This window comes from Gymnoscopelus microlampas (assembly GCF_963454915.1).
Source record: "Gymnoscopelus microlampas genome assembly, chromosome: 22".
Classification (NCBI taxonomy): domain Eukaryota; kingdom Metazoa; phylum Chordata; class Actinopteri; order Myctophiformes; family Myctophidae; genus Gymnoscopelus; species Gymnoscopelus microlampas.
In genome coordinates, this window is record NC_139959.1 from 36,943,994 (window position 1) to 36,961,334 (window position 17,341).

General features: G+C 41.9%; 1 protein-coding gene across 1 annotated transcript in view; it reads right to left on the reverse strand.

Moving 5' to 3' along the window:
• The window catches only part of tmem108 (transmembrane protein 108), a 101,214-nt gene that overhangs the window by 19,287 nt on the left and 64,586 nt on the right, over positions 1-17,341 (reverse strand). The window contains exon 2 of the mRNA XM_084048799.1: positions 12,092-12,175. Within this exon, the coding sequence (XP_083904925.1) occupies positions 12,092-12,131 (40 nt within the window). The 5' untranslated portion in view covers positions 12,132-12,175. The remainder of the gene's footprint in view (positions 1-12,091; positions 12,176-17,341) is intronic.

Sequence of the window (17,341 nt, forward strand, 5' to 3'; positions counted from 1 at the left end):
GACGCATTCCTATAGGCCAATAATTTGATGACCGGCAGCGGTTCCGGTAGGAGACACAAAGAGTCTCCTTTGTGTCTCATACCGGAACCGCTACCTACCGGTCTGCTGGTCATCAAATTATTGGCTTAGGAATGCAACTAAAACGAAAAAATATCTATGAATTCAAGTCTCCATGGGGTGACTGAATAGAGAAAAATGATTTTTTTGTGTGAACTATCCCTTTATTTTACGAAAAAACATAATAAAGAATATGGAGATAAGAGGTTTCTGCCCTACAGCGACAATATTCATCTATTACCAAGGGGTCACCTCACGTACTGTAGAGCACAATGAGGAAAACGAACCAGGGATTGGAACGTCCGTGGAGAGAATATGCCTGTGAAGCAGGCGTTGCAGTCCGCCAGGTTGTGCTGTGTCAACAAACGGTGGGAAGTGGACAGTTGGCGCTGCTATACTCGAGTCAAAAGAGCCAGAAATAGAGCTGCAAGATCATCCATCATCTACGCTTGTGGAGCTGAACTGGTGTGACTGTTGTTCAGGGATGTTAGTTGTGGACGTTTTGCAGCAGTGTCCTCTTCCTGCTCAGGCTGTACGATAGGTTAAAGACAAGGGGGAGCGGAGCGTATGACGCATGTATGGGAAGCCATATGTACGTACTTGTCCCATGAGTATCTGAGCTAAGGTTACAGGCACAATGGTACAAGTTTCTTTCTAGAATAAGATACAGCACACATCATAGAACTTCTACTTGTCACTAAATTATAGCTTCAAAAGTTGGATATGCAGTAATATGGAGATTAGAAAATCAAGTGAGTGGTGCCAAGTGAGTGGTGCCTTTGATGAGTTAATTTCATTAAGCTATATGAACTAGAGGAACAATGTTAAATCCCAGTCCATTCATTTCAGAGCACCTATCAAGTTTGGGAAGTTTAGCATGCTGGGAACTGGAGTTATGGCTGTTTAAAGCCCAGCCAATAGGAACATAGAGGGGTTGGGGCTTAAGCAATTACAACCTGTCCTTATTGGCCATCTAAGAGCACCTAATACGTTTGGGAATATTAGCAAGGTAGGAACTGGAGTTATGGATGTTTAAAGCCCAGCCAAAAGGAACACAGAGGGCGGACAATGGTGCGCCTGTAACTGGTTGCACCTTTGTGTCACAATCAGCTGCAGCTGTTGTTGCCGTGCTCATACAGACATATGGACAAACTCACTCAGACACTTGATTAAGTGGCTAGCACCACTCAAAAAAAGTAAGAATAGATTTAAGAATTATTGTGGATTTGAACCCCCAGTCTCTGCGATGGTGGGCAGATACTTTACCACTGCGCCACCCGAGCGCGCATTGTAATCAGTTCTGCCTGTTAGTTGTTGCTTATTTTTTACATGTAAATGTAAATTTAAATGTAAATAATGTGGGCCTAAATGTAAATGTAAATGTAAATATGAACGTGAATGAATGTGAACATATGTCATTAAGTTACTTTATGTCTATGTATGATTGCTTATTTCTTCATTCTATGTTTGTTTCATGCAAAAAATTGTTGACATTTGTTTCATGCTGAAATTTATTGATGTAATTATTGTTTTCAGTTTTGAAACTGTGTTTTTTTGTTTGTTTTGTTTTGAAACAAAGTTACTAATAGGGTATATAGGAGGGCAAAATAAGCCTTGGCTTCAGCTTACACGTTTCCGTGCCAACTCTGTACTTGTAAACTAAACTGTAGCATCTATTCATGTTATGTTAAAGCGGCGAAATAAACTATTCATTTATTCATTCATTCATGTCTTGATAAAGAGGTATGGCGAATACAGTTTGGAAACCCTTGGGGAGACTGAACCAGAACCCACCATTAAACTAGTCCTGACCAAGGAGTTGTTCAGCCAGCACACTCCCACACAGATGACATTTGAGCATGTTCATGCTAATCACCAACTGCTGCTGCACAGTGTTCTGGCTCTCCTCCCTGCAGGTCAGCGGGTACAACTCTATACGGCACCCTTCAGAATACTGATGGGCCTTTATCACACTATACCAGCCAAACACAGGAGAGTCTGCCCCATGCATATTGAAGGATCATGCTTGCCTGGCATTTTAAATATACATTTTTTATGTAAACGGCATGTTTTGTTAAAGGTTAACGTTCCAAATCTGACCAAGCCAAAACTTTGACATATACTGTCTTGTCAACGGATCAAAACCATCAAGAAAATGACTGACTGACTGGCTGGCTGGCTGACTGGCGGACTATATACTGTATGTGTATGTGGGTGTATATACTGTACATGTGACAATTCACTCAACTCACGATATGATTCAAATCACGATACTAGGTTCACAATGCAATTTTTAGAAAATAATTTTCCAGACATTAAAAAAATATATATATTTCTTGTACACAAATCCAGTATTTTCTTCTCTTTTGTTTTTACACACCCTTGCGTCGCGATACATTTTTTATTAAATCTTTTTAAATTGTCACCAGTTTGAATCGATTTGAATCGATTTACGATAAATCGTTACACATGGTAATGGTCAATGGTTGTGTGCAAATTCAGATCAATTGCTCCAGCCACTGAGGAGAAACGGGCAGAAGAGATTTTGGCCTCACCACCAGCCACCACAAGGTTTCTCGAATTATAGGAGCATATACATATATATATATATTTATATACTGCATCTGTTGACATTTCTGACAGCCTGTACTTGAAAAGCCATCAGGGGCAGTTTAGAAAGAGCAGGAAAAGAAAGGAGACAAATATAATTTGAAAATTGAAAATTGCAAAGCACTCGGGGGCAGTTCAGAAAGAAAGGGACAGATAATAATAATAATTATAATAATTGAGTCCCCTTTTGAGGAAGAAAATAGCCAGAACTAATAGAGGTATGTTTTTATGGACATTTTTAAAAGCACCTGCACGGCATGCATCCAGTTATTTTTTTGATGATTTTGAAAAGTTCTAAGCAATCAGGAGCCGTTTCGAAAGAAAGGGAAAGATAATAATATTAATTATAAAAAATGTGTTCCCTTAAAAACATTTGTCTGTGTCTGGTTTTGTCCCTGGAAGGGGGGGGGGGGGGGGGGGGGGGGGGGGGGGGGGATTTGTCTGCCCCCCCATCTGAGATTGTGCCGTGGAGAAAATAATAATAATAATAAACGTATTCCATAAAGCTTTGAATTATCTTATCTTTTGTTTTTGTCTCATTCCTGAGCCAATAATCCAATATTTGACTAATTGAAGTTAATAGGAGACCAATGCGCTATGAGCTTGTAGATCTGCTATTTTTTAATAGCCAAAGTATAAAATATGGTTAAAATGGTTATAATGAATGTGACGCTATATTAACTAATTTAGCTGGGGACCCGCTAGTACACCCCCCCCCCCCCACTCTGATGAGAACCAATGGCTTACACAACTAAACCGATCTGAAATAAACGTCTATATTCCACGTCTCATGGGTAACTAAGGAAGACAGATATTCCTCCAGTGTGTATAAATAGAATATGTTGGTGTTTTTCAGACCGTGGCACAAACAGACACATTCCTCTGGTTGGCTACTGGGCGTGTCCATCCATCTGCCAGTCAGGGCTTAGTGTCCAATCCCATGGGAGAGAGGGTGGGGCAGATAGGTATCAGGCCTGTCACAATTATTACGTAGTCACAATTATTTGAGATAATCGCAATATTTTTTTGCATTAATCATCATAATTGTGATAATCATTTCCATGTCGAAAAATGTTCACATATTTTTAAATATATATATTTTTAAATAGTGGAAATTGTTTATCTTCAAGCACAAAACGTGTCATGCTTTGAGCTTGTAGATCGTCTATTTCCACTAATCATGTTGGTATAAAGTTATTAAATAAGTTAGTTAGTCATAAGCAGTGGCACCTTTTGTTTACAAGGCCTAAAAGCCAAATAGAAATGTATTTTTTAAATTCATAATATTCCAATGGTCAATGACAAACACACACACAATGAAATCGTTAACCGCAATTATTTGAGCGGCAATTAATCATCATAATCGTGGATTAATCATACCACCGGGACAGAGTCTAAGAGGAGGGCTGTAGGGGTGGTGGGGGTGGTAGGGGGGGACTGGATGGAAAAGGGTGGAGAGGAGGTGGGGTGAGGGGGTGGAGGAGGGAGCTCCAGATGTGAGAGCGAAGATAAGATCGGGAGGCAATCGGAACAGTGGGATAATGGCTTCCTGTTTGAGCGCGGCAACTGTTTGTCACGTTACGGTCGGCTTTGAACGCGGGACTTGTTTATCTGCACTGGTACACTAGAGAGAGAGAGAGAGAGAGAGAGAGAGAGAGAGAGAGAGAGAGACTTAAGAGTCAGACAGAGAAAGACAGAGGAGGGCGATGATGGAGTGAGAGCTACAAAGGTTGAGACCAAAAGTGAAAGAGAAAAACGGACGAAAGAAAACTGAAGCTCTTAAAAACATCTAAAAGCGTTTGTATAGCGGGACAATGATTCAGTGACTTCATCTGGGACTTGTGATAAACAGCCTCACAGGGGCCGCTTCTGACAGGAAGCAGCAAACATTAAACAGGAAGTTGTCTGGGAGCAGCAGGAGGAGGGGGGGGAGAACACGCCACCACAGACGCAACGCTTAAATAATAATACCATAAACTTCAAAGACACCGACTGAGTTCCAACCTATTTACACAACTCATTCAGACATTTCAACATGGCATTAGGTTGGCCTTGCAAGCAGAACAATCTATTGTGACAACATAATCATATTGCAGTGAGCTCCTGGGCCGTGTTCTCAGATTAGGGAGCTTTCTCGAGGCGTGCAATCATTTCCGGTGCCGTCTAAATGGTCTCTCAGATAAGCTTTTTACAAGCTGCACTTCACAATGTAATTTGCACTTCTGGGAAAGGAATGGAGGTACTTTGAGGCAATTGCCTTATGGAATTGCATAGAGGATGACAGTATACCGCAAGGTTGAAACCCAATTTACTCAAAACAAATGGCGAGTCCACCCTACGGTTACAGGTGTATTGGGAAAGGGGAACACACAAGAATATCACATACACACATACACACAGTCCATTGGGAAGATAGAGGATGCATATGACTAGGCAAAGGCAAAAACTGCACGGTCACTATAGAGGAAAGGTAGCTCTGCTCCATAGCGTTAGAGTTCTGGCTATGGGACTTTCGAGCCGTTGCCCTCACACCCCACGCTGTGCAGCCTTGTCTTTAGTAAAAAACAAAATATACACCTTCACTACTCACCAAAACAAAAACGGTTGTGTGGAGTTGAAAGCCTACTTTCCCTAGTGGGAACACTGTCTAAAATACACTTTTTGTCCAGAAAATATTTCACCGGAAGGAAAAATCTGTAGAGGGTGCAGTGGAGTAACTAAAAATGTTTTTCCTTTCGGTGAAATAATTTCTTTTCGGGCCAAAAAACTCTGGCTCTGAGTGTTCCCACTAAGGCAGGGGTCTTCAACAGGGGGTCCGGGACCCCTAGGGGGTCCTCAGAGTTACTACAGGGGGTCCGCCAAATGTTTGTGTTATGATTTATTTTTTTTACCTTAACCACTTGAACCCTAATATCCCTTTTCTGAGGAGAACTTGAGCCAAAAATAGCAGATCTACAAGCTCACAACGCCTCGCGCTGCGAGGCGTTGTGGGCTTGTAGATCGGCTATTTTTGGCAAAGAGGCGTAGAGGGAAAAAAGAGCAGACCAAGTGAACAAAAAAGGTTTAATCTGAAACACAATTTTATACAATATTGAGGAGGGGGTCCCTGCTTCATCTCTCTCTCAGCTAGGGGGTCCTTGGCCTGAAAACGTTGAAGACCCCTGCACTAAGGAAAGTAGACTTTCAACATCTTAAAACCATCTTTGTTTAAGGATAAGGATAATTCCTTTTAACAGGTTGTTCATGAAAGTCCTTGCGGTCTTGTTTCCAATGAGAACCTGTGAGCAATTAGGGGTTAAGAGTCTTGCTCAGGGACAAATTTCATTTCATCGACACATATGCTGACCTGGCCTGGAATCGAACCTGGGGCAACCAGGGCCTCTGGCTCCCTAGGCAGGCTCACTAACCATTCAGCTATGGCCGCCCGTGAGTAGCGAAAGTGTATTTTTTATTTTTTACTAAAGACGAGAGGATACGCTGCCTGCGCTACCGCGGGTGTGAGGGCAACAGCTCTAAAGAATCATAGCGTTAAGGAGAACTCTTTCTAACGCTATGGACCAGGGGCCAGTTGCACCACCTCACACTAAGTTCAAACTTAGCCTAGTTATGCTTAAATGGCTTTTAAAAAAGTCATTTAACCCATTTAGCCGGGAAAGTATCTGTGTCATTTTTAGATTTCTTTGGCTATTTTTTGTTTTTTTTATGTGAAAATGTGTGCAAATCTTTAAATATATACATATATTTTTTTGTATACATATTCAAAGATTTGCACTCATTTTCACGATTTTTCAAAAAATAGCAGATCTACAAGCTCATAGCGCGGCACTCGGTGCCACGCTATGAGCTTGTATATCTGCTATTTTTGAATAGCCAAATAAATCTAAAATGACAGAGATACTTTCCCGGATTGAATGTGTTTAAGCTATAACTAGGCTAAGTTTGAACTTAGTGTGAGGTGGTGCAACTGGCCCCAGAGCTAGAGGAAAGGGGAAGGAAAGGAGTGAAACTTCCTATTCTGACAGCTATACGACGATGACGTCTCATCCATCTTAGTTCTTTTTCCTAGATCTATATATGCAACATGTTTTTTTTCTTGAGCATGTTTGGGTCACATCTGTCTCCTGCAAGCGGCCCACAGAGAGAGAGAGAGAGAGAGAGAGAGAGAGAGAGAGAGAGAGAAATGAAATGTCTGTGTGCCTTCGGCAACCAGGGCAGAGATCTCAGCTGGACCAATCAGTCAGTTCACGCTTCACACACTGGGAACAAGGTAACCTGATGATGCTCATGGCCTGAGGACATCAGGCAACATAAAAAATTAAATCTTTGTCTGTGCTGGGACTGAATCCTGCCACAACCTGTTAAGGTCTAGACTGGACGGGTTGCCGGTGGTCACAGTCTGCAGAACCTCAAAAAAGCCAGGATAGAAGACTCTGGGAGAACTCCCATGAGAAGTGGTTCAGAACAGAGCTCTCTTTTAACTAGTCATGTTGTAATCTGAGAACTAGTAAATACAATTAATTATCGGACAAAGGCAAGAGGACCGCGTATAAGGGTAATTAAAATAGGAAATTACATAATGGCGTCACTCTTAACAATCCTGTGCCTCCCCTATGGTCTCAATCTCAATTTTTGCCTACTTACGGAAACACCACTAAAGGTGGATCGGTTCCCTACCGACCAGACGCGACAGGTTACCCACCGCCCATTCAACAGCAGATTTTCGGCAACAGACACTTTCCGACACTTACCGCCGCTGACGCCAGTACCTTAAGAGCCTCTTTCGACACCATATAGCCGTCTGGTGGAGAGCTACCTTAACACATCGCGTGCCAGTCGCGTAGATCTACGCCAAACGATTTAAAGCCGCAGTGTGCCAGTCGCGTAGATCTACGCGACTCGCATTTCCCATGTTAAATCGAAAAAGTGCACATTCCGGAATTTTTTTCGACCCATTTCCGGTTCCGGGGCCGACCGGAAACGAAATAAAACTGGTTCCGTTTTTTTCGCTCGCATCCGTTTCCTGTCTGGGCGTCAGCTTAGAATCCATTTATCTCCCTTGTTGTTTTCCTCACCGCATCGTCCTGTCTAACGTTCTCGCCTGTAACTTCAAGATGGCGGCACGGATCGGCTCGGATTTTTTTGTTTTTGTTTTTAACGGATCCCGTGTTTGTGTCGAACCAAATGAACGCGGATTTTAAACGGATTTAGCGGGGGCTATGACGACATGAAAAAAACAAAAAAACAACAAAAAGAGCTTGGCACTGGTAGGTACATTATGAGATTAACCTCTGGCGTCCAATGTGTTGTTAAAATACACATTTGTCTCACAGTCGCCCAACCTCTGCCACAAAAAACATAAAGACAGCAGCACTGCCACCAGTGTAAAATGTTAGTCTGACTCTGGAGCCCCGTGGTGTGTTTTTCAGTTCCCTCAAGGCATCGCATACGAGATACAGCTATCAGCTGGCTGTTTAGTGAAGTGCCTGGTGGGGAGTCTGGAGCGTGACCCACACCGTGTTCCATATTCAGCTGACATTCACAGGTGGAGTGCTGCCAAGGTGGCTCAGAGAAGAAGTGCCACTCTGCTCTGCTGGCAGCGCTAATGCCCTTAGAATGTAAAGCAATGTCCAGAGTGACTCAATCATAATGGAATAATGGTTGCTATAACAGGGAAGGGGGTGTGAAGGTCTAGGGGTGAACATCTAATGCTTATTTTGATATCTGGGTCACAAATGATATTGTCTCTGTCGGGTGGAAGCCTCATATGTCCAAAACTGTTACTTTTCAGGATTCAAATTCAAAAGCATCAAAAGTAGCAGATCGGCAAGCTCGACGTTTCGAGCTTATAGATCTGCTACTTTTTATGCTTTTGTGTGATGCTGTGATATGATCAAGTAGGGCGCTAATTTACGAAAAACAGCTTAATTTTGCGATAACAATTATATTTAATTGTTTATATTTTTATACGTTGACAAAATAAAATACTAAATATAGCTGCAAGCAGCAATGAGCGGTTTCGAGAATAGGAGAGAGAGAGAGAGAGAGAGAGAGAGAGAGAGAGAGAGAGAGAGAGAGAGAGAGAGAGAGAGAGAGAGAGAGGTAGAGAGAGAGAGGTAGAAAGAGAGAGAGAGAGGTAGAAAGAGAGAGAGAGAGAGAGCGAGAGAGAGAGAGAGAGAGAGAGAGAGAGAGAGAGAGAGGGGCAGACAAACAGACAGACAGACAGTGACAGAGTGAGAGAGAGGCAGACAGACAGACAGAAAGTGACAGAGTGAGAGAGAGGCAGTCAGACAGACAGACAGACAGACAGACAGACAGACAGAGTGAGAGAGAGGCAGACAGACAGTGAAAGAGTGAGAGAGAGACAGACAGACAGACGCAGAGAGAGAGAGGCAAACAGACAGACAGACAGACAGACAGACAGACAGACAGTGACAGAGTGAGAGAGAGGCAGACAGACAGATAGACAGGCTACCAGGAGTATGTTTGTAACAAAGTAAGAATTCCAAATAATGATCACCTCAATGCATTGTTGGGGACAGGGATCAAACCAGCGACCTATGGATTCACAGGCTGCCTCTCTTCTTATTGAGCTAGAAATATGGCCTCCCTGATGGTGTCTGTTGATATCTATAGGTTTTTCAGTCCGTTATGAACCAAGCCTCTGTTTTGCTAACTACTCTAGATTACTGGTTGACAAATATTTAGCAATAAAGTTTTGTTTTGTGTTCTTGGAATGGACACTAGTGAAAAGAAACAAAGTATGTCATACATAAAAAACAACTACTCTCAAAAAAGCATTTCATGTTATTGTTTAAAAATTGCACATGTCTGAATTAACAGGGTCATGTTTTGTACAATGCAATTTAAATGTAAACTGTAATGAGTGGGATTTGAACCAGGGACCTTCGGCACATGAGGCTCACACTCTACTGGTCGAGCTATTGAATCCACAGCATCAGAGAAAGGAGAATCCAACAAAACAAAACAAAAGGGCGAATGAAGTACATCATACATTGAAAATAACTACTTTCAAGTATGCATTTCTCGTTATCTTTAACAATTGCACATGCATTCATTGATACAGTCATGTTGTGTGCAATGCAATTATAATGAAGTCTACATCAGGTGGGATTCGAACCGGCAACCCTGTGGTTTCAAGGCAGATGATTAAGCGATCAAGCTATTGAACCAACACACCTGAACCTGTGAAAAAGGGCCTCACACATTTATTTGACACAGTTTCACGCAAATTGCTCAGAAATCCTTGGTTTAAATGTTTTTCAAACTGCTCAATATATTTCGGAATGGAAACTAGTGAAAATAGTCGACCAACAAGCTCACAACGCGTTGCTATCGGAAAAGTTGTGAGATTGTTAAATAGATTAACAATTGCACATGCATTCATTGATACAGTCATGTTGTGTGCAATGCAATTATAAAGAAGTCTACATGAGGTGGGATTCGAACCGGCAACCCTGTGGTTTCAAGGCAGATCATTAAGCGATCAAGCTATTGGGCCAACAGACCTGAACTAGTGAAAAGGGAGTTCACACACATGACACACTTTCACGCAAATTGCTCAGAAATCCTGGGTTTAAATGTTTTTCAAACTGCTCAAAATTGCAGACAATCTAAGGGCAGAGCTTACTGGTCAAAGTGATACATGTGTTCCTCATGAGTCAAGGCACATGTGTAAGCAGGTTTAACGGCTGTCGGCCAAACGAGGCATGACTTTTGCCTGTTTAAAGTTTGCATTTTCAAAAAATTGCTATAGCGCCCCCTTTGACCAATTGGAGTAAGATTGGTTTCAGTGATACTTGGAATGACCCTCTACAATATTGCAAAGTGTCAAACAAATGTGAGTTTGCATGTATGTGTTAGGGGCAGATGAATAATTGTCATAAAACTGCAATTTTCATTGGCTTATAAAAGCTTAACGTTTTCACTTATGGAAAATCCGCTTGCTCACGTCTGTCGGCATTGGTCCAAAGTTCACGTGTATACAGTTTCGTACAGATTGCTCAATCTGTACGAAAGGAGAGTCTTTTTTACTGCTTTTTACTGCTTTTCATAGAATTCGAAATGGTGGGAGATCTAAAGGTCAGAGGTCAAAAGTCAGACTGTGAAAGTTGTTCGGCATGAGGAGACGCATGTGTGTATTGAAGTTTCATGGCTGTAGGTCAAACAGGGCATGAGTTGTACCTGTTCAAAGTTGGCATATTTCAATTGAGTGCTACAGCGCCACCCTTTGGCCGATGAATGTGAGTTTCGGGTCTTCGCCGTTTGGCATAGCCCTCTACCATATTGCCGAGTTTCGTAAAAAGTGACCACGCGGTTTGGCCAGAACTGCCAAAACCGGCGGAAGAGGAAAGCCAAGAGATGCAATAAGGCTTCGAAGCCTGATAGGCTCTCGAAACCTTAATAATAATAGTGAAAGCCAAGGAATGCAATAAGGCTTCGAAGCCTGATAGGCTCTCGAAACCTTAACTAGAAAAGTGCAGTAGTGTAAAAGTTTGTCCAATGGAAATGAGTGGTTTCTATATGGGAAGTGGTGTCATGATCCAAGAAATCCAGGGTTAAACAAATGTATTGTACGACCTACAGTTCAAGAGTTATAAGCCAAAACGTGAAGCGAACTGTAATAACACCACGACGCTGAACATTTGGGATAGAGGTTCTTAATCGTTGGCCTACTGAGAGTGTGCAAAGTGCAAAGTTTCTTGCAGATCAGTCCAGCGTTGCTTGAGATTAGCTGCCGACAGACAGACTGACTCACAGACACACAGACTCACAGACTCAGACAGAATCACGGGAGCAAAAACATAATCTCTGCCCCCCCGGCCATTCCGGCCTGGGAGAAATAATTAGGCGGGTTTCCATCAAGTTTAAATGCACAAACAGGCCCCTAAATATACAATCCAGCTACATCACAAGAAAAATGTATTTATAGGTTATTTAACCTCAACAACAACAACAACCAAAGGGGACAAAACACTTTAAGTAGGGTAAGGTTGAGCAAGCTTTATCCAAACTTCAACACTAAGCCAAGGGGAGCTGGGGATGGAAACGGGAACCTTCCAATTCCCATTCACAGTTCCCATCCTGAGCCATTGCCACCCCAGGTGAAGGTCAAGGTCAAAATCTAGATAAGATGGGTGTATTTTCGTGAAATGTGGTTGAAAGGCATTTGGGTTGAAGAAGTCAGAAGAAAAGGTCACAATCGATGGCAAGGTCACAATTACATAACCATACATCAAGTGGAAATAAATGACACACCTCAACAACTGCATAGTGTTGGTGGAGGTATGCAGTCTACTGAGTGCAGTCTTTCTACAGTAGCTCACATAGTGAATATACTTTTTGGATGGAAGCTACCAGCTACTGTTGCTGATCCCCCTCCTGCATGCTGTACCAGGATACTCACTCAGCAGCTGACAGCGCAGGGCCTGCAGGCTTGTCTTCATGGTATCATATGGTCCGGCTCCTCCTCCACAGTGCTCATGGTTCTCTACGAGAGAGAGAGAGAGAGAGAGATAGAGTTAGTTCTGGGACTCTGCAAAAACACCAGACGGAAAACAAACGGGACTAAACCAAATGATAAGAAAACAAAAAGAAAGCTATCTTACACACTGGAAAACAAGACACGTCATGTATATCAGCTATAGCAGCACGCTTTGTTTTGCCCCAATCCAATCTTTTTTCTCTCTGTGACCGTGTGTGTGTGTGTGTTCCGTGTTTTCATAGACCGGGTTGCTTATTTCTCTCGCAGAATCTGGCAACACCGTTATGATACCATAGCATGGGAGGACGAGACCGCCGTTCAGAGTATGGGATGTCTCCCCATTGGCTTAAAGGACAGCCAATGATCGAAAACATGTCGAGAATATGTTGACTAATTCTCTGTCTCTTCAGGGACCAGCCGCTCTTCGAGCTAGCGGGTAAAAATCAACCCTAAACCAGAGCAAAATGGATTGCTATTGTTCTAAGCAGAGAATACACAGTGGTTTAATACCTGAGCACTGTGACTGATCCAAAACTAAGGAAAACATTCCCTATGTACAGATTCAGTGAACACAGTCTTGCGATCGGGAAAGGCCACCATAGGCAGACCTGGCTCCCAAGAGAAGACAGACTGTGCAACCACTGCACACAAAACCAGATAGAAACACTTCCTAACCACTTGGCCACTGTACCAAGACATCAGAGACACATACTAATACTTCCCATGGATTACAATCACCCAAGGAGAGTTTGAAAATACGACTAATGACAAAACAAGAAATGACTAAAGTCATAATTTAGCCGCGAGCGGCAGGCTTTTTTTGCCCCAATCTGCCGTTGAGAAATTGAAATTAAAAAAAAAAATGAAAAAAAAAAACTTTTTGAAAAAACATAAAAAAAAAAAAAAAACTTAAAAAAAAAAATATATGTCCTTTTGAATATGATTTGACATTCATATTATTAGCAGCTGTATTGTGTGTGTGTGTCCCCCCAACTACTCAAGTTAAAGTATCAATACTGCAATGTAGAAGAACTCTGCCAAAAAATGGCATACCTCAATATGACATTTTGCGGCTATATTATGACTTTGTCATGTCTTGTTTTTGTATAGTGCTGTAACATGTTATGGCCTAATCACTGTCATTCAAGCATAAATGTCTTAACATTAAAATAAAAATAAGTAACCGGTATAGGACTAGGCTACCTATTGTGGTACAAAACAAGTCCTTCTGCAGTGAATTACAACATTAGGATTGTGCAGAATTCAAGAAGCTTTATTTGTTACTGACTCATAAAGGTACAAGCAGCGAAATGTTGTTGGAACTTGTACCACAGATGGTTCTACATATAATTGATATAATGAAGAAAAGAAAATATTAAGCAAGAAAATAAAATGGACAATAATAACTAAATAAAAATAGCCTACAGATATATACAGTTTTAGGAATACTCTGGGACTTGTCTTAGACAGGCATGTCATCAGTGGTGTAAAGTAACTACATGTACTCAAGTACTGTATTTAAGTACAATTTTGAGGTATTTTTCACTTTACTGTGGTATTTCCAGTTTTCAGTACTTGTACTTCTACTCCACTACATCTCAGAGGCAAATATTGTACTTTTGCTCCACTACAATTATTTGAAAACTTGAGTTACTAGTTACTTTGCAGATATAAATTATTACATTATAAAACATACATTAACCACTTTAGCCCTATTTTATACCAAGGCTATTTGAAAATAGCTGATCTACAAGCTCACAAAGTGTCGCATCGCTTGTAGATCTGCTATTTTCAAACATTTGTGTACTTTTACTTTTGGTACTTTAAATACATTTGGATACCAACACTTTTGTACTTTTACTCATGTAAATTTTGAATTGCGGACTTTTACTTGTAACAGAGTACTTCTACATTGCAGTACTATATATATATTAATACTTTTACTCAAGTAAAACATTTGAGTACTTCCACTGCTCCTCAGAGTTAAATCAACACTGAAGCCCTGCGGCTGTTGTAAGTCACAGATGATTAGAAGATTCTCCGCTGGCCGACTTTTTATGACTTAATGACTTTATGACTCTCAGCCTCTCACTCTGTCCTCTCACTATTACGGTTAGCATAGCATGTTGCTAACACATCAACAAAGCAACCACAAACTTTTCGCTGGAGCTGGTGTGTGTGTGTGAGAGAGAGAGAGAGAGAGAGAGAGAGAGAGAGAGAGAGAGAGAGAGAGAGAGAGAGAGAGAGAGAGAAAGAGAGCGTGTGCGCGCGTGTGTGTGTGTGTGTGTGTGTGTGTGTGTGAGAGAGAGAGAGAGAGAGAGGGACTTGGGAGAGGGACAGATGGAGACGGAGGGGGGGGGGGTGCTGCGAGGGGAGGCGGGTGCTGTGAATGACGGCCGTCCATTGGCCGTCCATGGGCCGTCCATGGGCTTTAAAGTAGTGTCTCCCCATTGGCTGTAAAGTATTGAAGGACAGCCAGGACAGCCAATAGACAAATAGGTGTCCCGAAAACATGTCTAAAACATGTCGTGTCGCGAGTGACGATGTCTGAGGCTGTCTGTAGAGCCGCAGCGCTTTCAGCTCGCGGCTAAAAACCCTCCAATATCTGTTTGTTGGGTGAAGTACTGTACAACAGTGTGCAAAGACAGCAGCAAAATGTGTGAGCTGTTGTGACAGGTGAAGGATGTCTATAGAGGCTATGCACGTGACATCATCGTACCCGGAAGTTATGCAGTAACGCCTACTGAGTGGCAAAAAAAATACTTTCTGGCCTTGACAGCCCATACATCCAAACAGAAAAGTCATTTCTAATTGTATTAAACGACGTTAAACTCACCAACATGGCAGCTGTACGGAAAGCTTGAATTATCCTCTTTCTATCTGCAAAGTTTGTGGCATGGCATGAGCTACTTTCTGTCATTAAATTCTGTGCAGGTGATAACATTACTAAGTGTCAGAGTTTGGAAGCGCTGATTTTCAATAACGTAACGTCCTGCTGCATCCTGCATTATGTGCAATTCAGAAACAGGTGGTACGCAGGATCGTTGAGTGATTTCCAACAAGCGCTTCCTAACTCCAACGCTCCATGCTGCTCAATGTTTTGCCACTCAGCCAAATCATTGTGTGTATCCCCGCACTGTTTACACCAAATGACCTCGGTACATAGAAATACTGTACATATAAACGGGGCAACTACCTTTAATTACATTTGATTAAATCGTGAAGGTTTTATACCAAGTCGATGCAAAACATTGAAAATGCTGCTGCCAACTGTTTATACCAACGTTATACCAAGCTAGCCTTTCCTATATGGACTGTTTCTAACAGAAAATGCACAATTGTTATAGTTTCGTAAGATAGTCTTCCCTCTAAGTTGCGATGTAACACAGCTCTCTTTACACATTTATTTATTTCCCATATATATTTAATATTTCATTGTACATACATTATTTAGTTTTGATTGTGTTGTTCCACTTTTGCTTTGGTAATGTAAACTCATGTGTTCTCACGCCAATAAAGCTCCTTTTAATTAAATTGAATTGAGAGAGAGAGAGAGAGAGAGAGAGAGAGAGAGAGAGAGAGGTAAGATCAGGTGAAACTCTGTAGTCAGGTATCACAATCAGGTCCTGTTTGCAGTGGGATATCGTATCGCTATCGACACATGCTGTGATTGGCTCAGGGCACGCTAAGGTCGTTCAGGGTGAAAACAGGGTTAAAACAGGGTTAACGTTAACAAGGGTAGTTAACAAGTCAGTTAGTTTAACTCTTGCAGCCCAGTGGTACACAACAACAGCTTATTACAGTGGTTCTCAACCAGTGGTCCGGGGACCACCAGTGGTCCTTGAGGGGATACCAGGGGGTCCCCAGCAAAATTAGTTAACATAGCGTCACAATCATTTTAAACCACTTAGCTTTGGCTATTCAAAAATAGCAGATCTACAAGCTCATAGCGCGGCACTCGGTGCCGCGCTATGAGCTTGTAGATCTGCTATTTTTGAAAAATCTTGAAAATGTGTGCAAATCTTTGAAAATAAATAAAGCGAATATTTTTAACTCAAATCTTTGCTTCTTGAGGGTCCCTGGCACAAAACCTTTTCAGGTGGGGGTCCGCAGCCAAATGTATATGAATTTAGGGGTCCTTGGCATGAAAAAGGTTGAAAACCACTGGCTTATTAGATTGGTTATTCCTGAATGAAGAGTCATTACAAACAAGCTAACGTGAAGAGGAAATGTCTGTGAGCTAGATTCACAATCTACTGCATAAAGTTCTTGGTTCATCTATAGTCACCCATTAACCACTTAAATTATTGTCGCTGTCGGGCAGAAATCTCTCAAAGTAGCCTGACAGCACGTCGCGGGTTCGAGTCCCGATCCCGACGGCCTTTGCTGCATGTCATTCCCAATTTCCTGTCAGACTACTATCCTATCAATAAAAGCCGAAACAAAAATCTTTAAAAATAAATAAATGACCAAATCTAAGCTCAAAACGCGGCGCTAAGCTTGTAGATCTGCTATTTTTGCTAATTTTGAATCCGAATCCTGAAAAGTAACAGTTTTGGACATCCGGTCCGGGGTCCCTCCTGTTTTCTCTCTACACTAAAAATCTTCACTGGAAAAATCTGAAGTTCACAAACGCATTGTGTTGCGACGTATCGTAAGCTTGTAGATCTGCTATTTTCACTGAAAGATCACCCCAGAATAGGGACACTACTAGGGTTCATGTGGCTAACAAACAAATTAGGCAGAAACATGTGGTGTTTATAGTTATAGGGTCTCAACAATGGTGGTCTGTGGTAAAACGGCCTTGGCTACTAGGCTTTAAATCATCATTGACACGGTTCAGGTCATCTGGTCAGTGAAAGCAATTACACAGCATTAAACATTGACCAGTTAACGGCCTGGACTCAGATTGTCTCACTCTGTCAGACTCAATGTCTGTCACAGACTGATAGTGGCCAGCAGCGTTGCCAGATTTTGTGAGAGAAATAAGCAGCCAGGTCTAGGAAAACAAGCGACTATTATTATAGGCCACATGAGCACTTTAAACCTATTTAGTGTATACATTGTTTGTTTGAAAATAGCCGATCTACAAGCTCACAACGCGCACACAACGCTCACGCGATGCGACGCGTTGTGAGCTTGTAGATCGGCTACTTTCAAAAAAATCTTGAA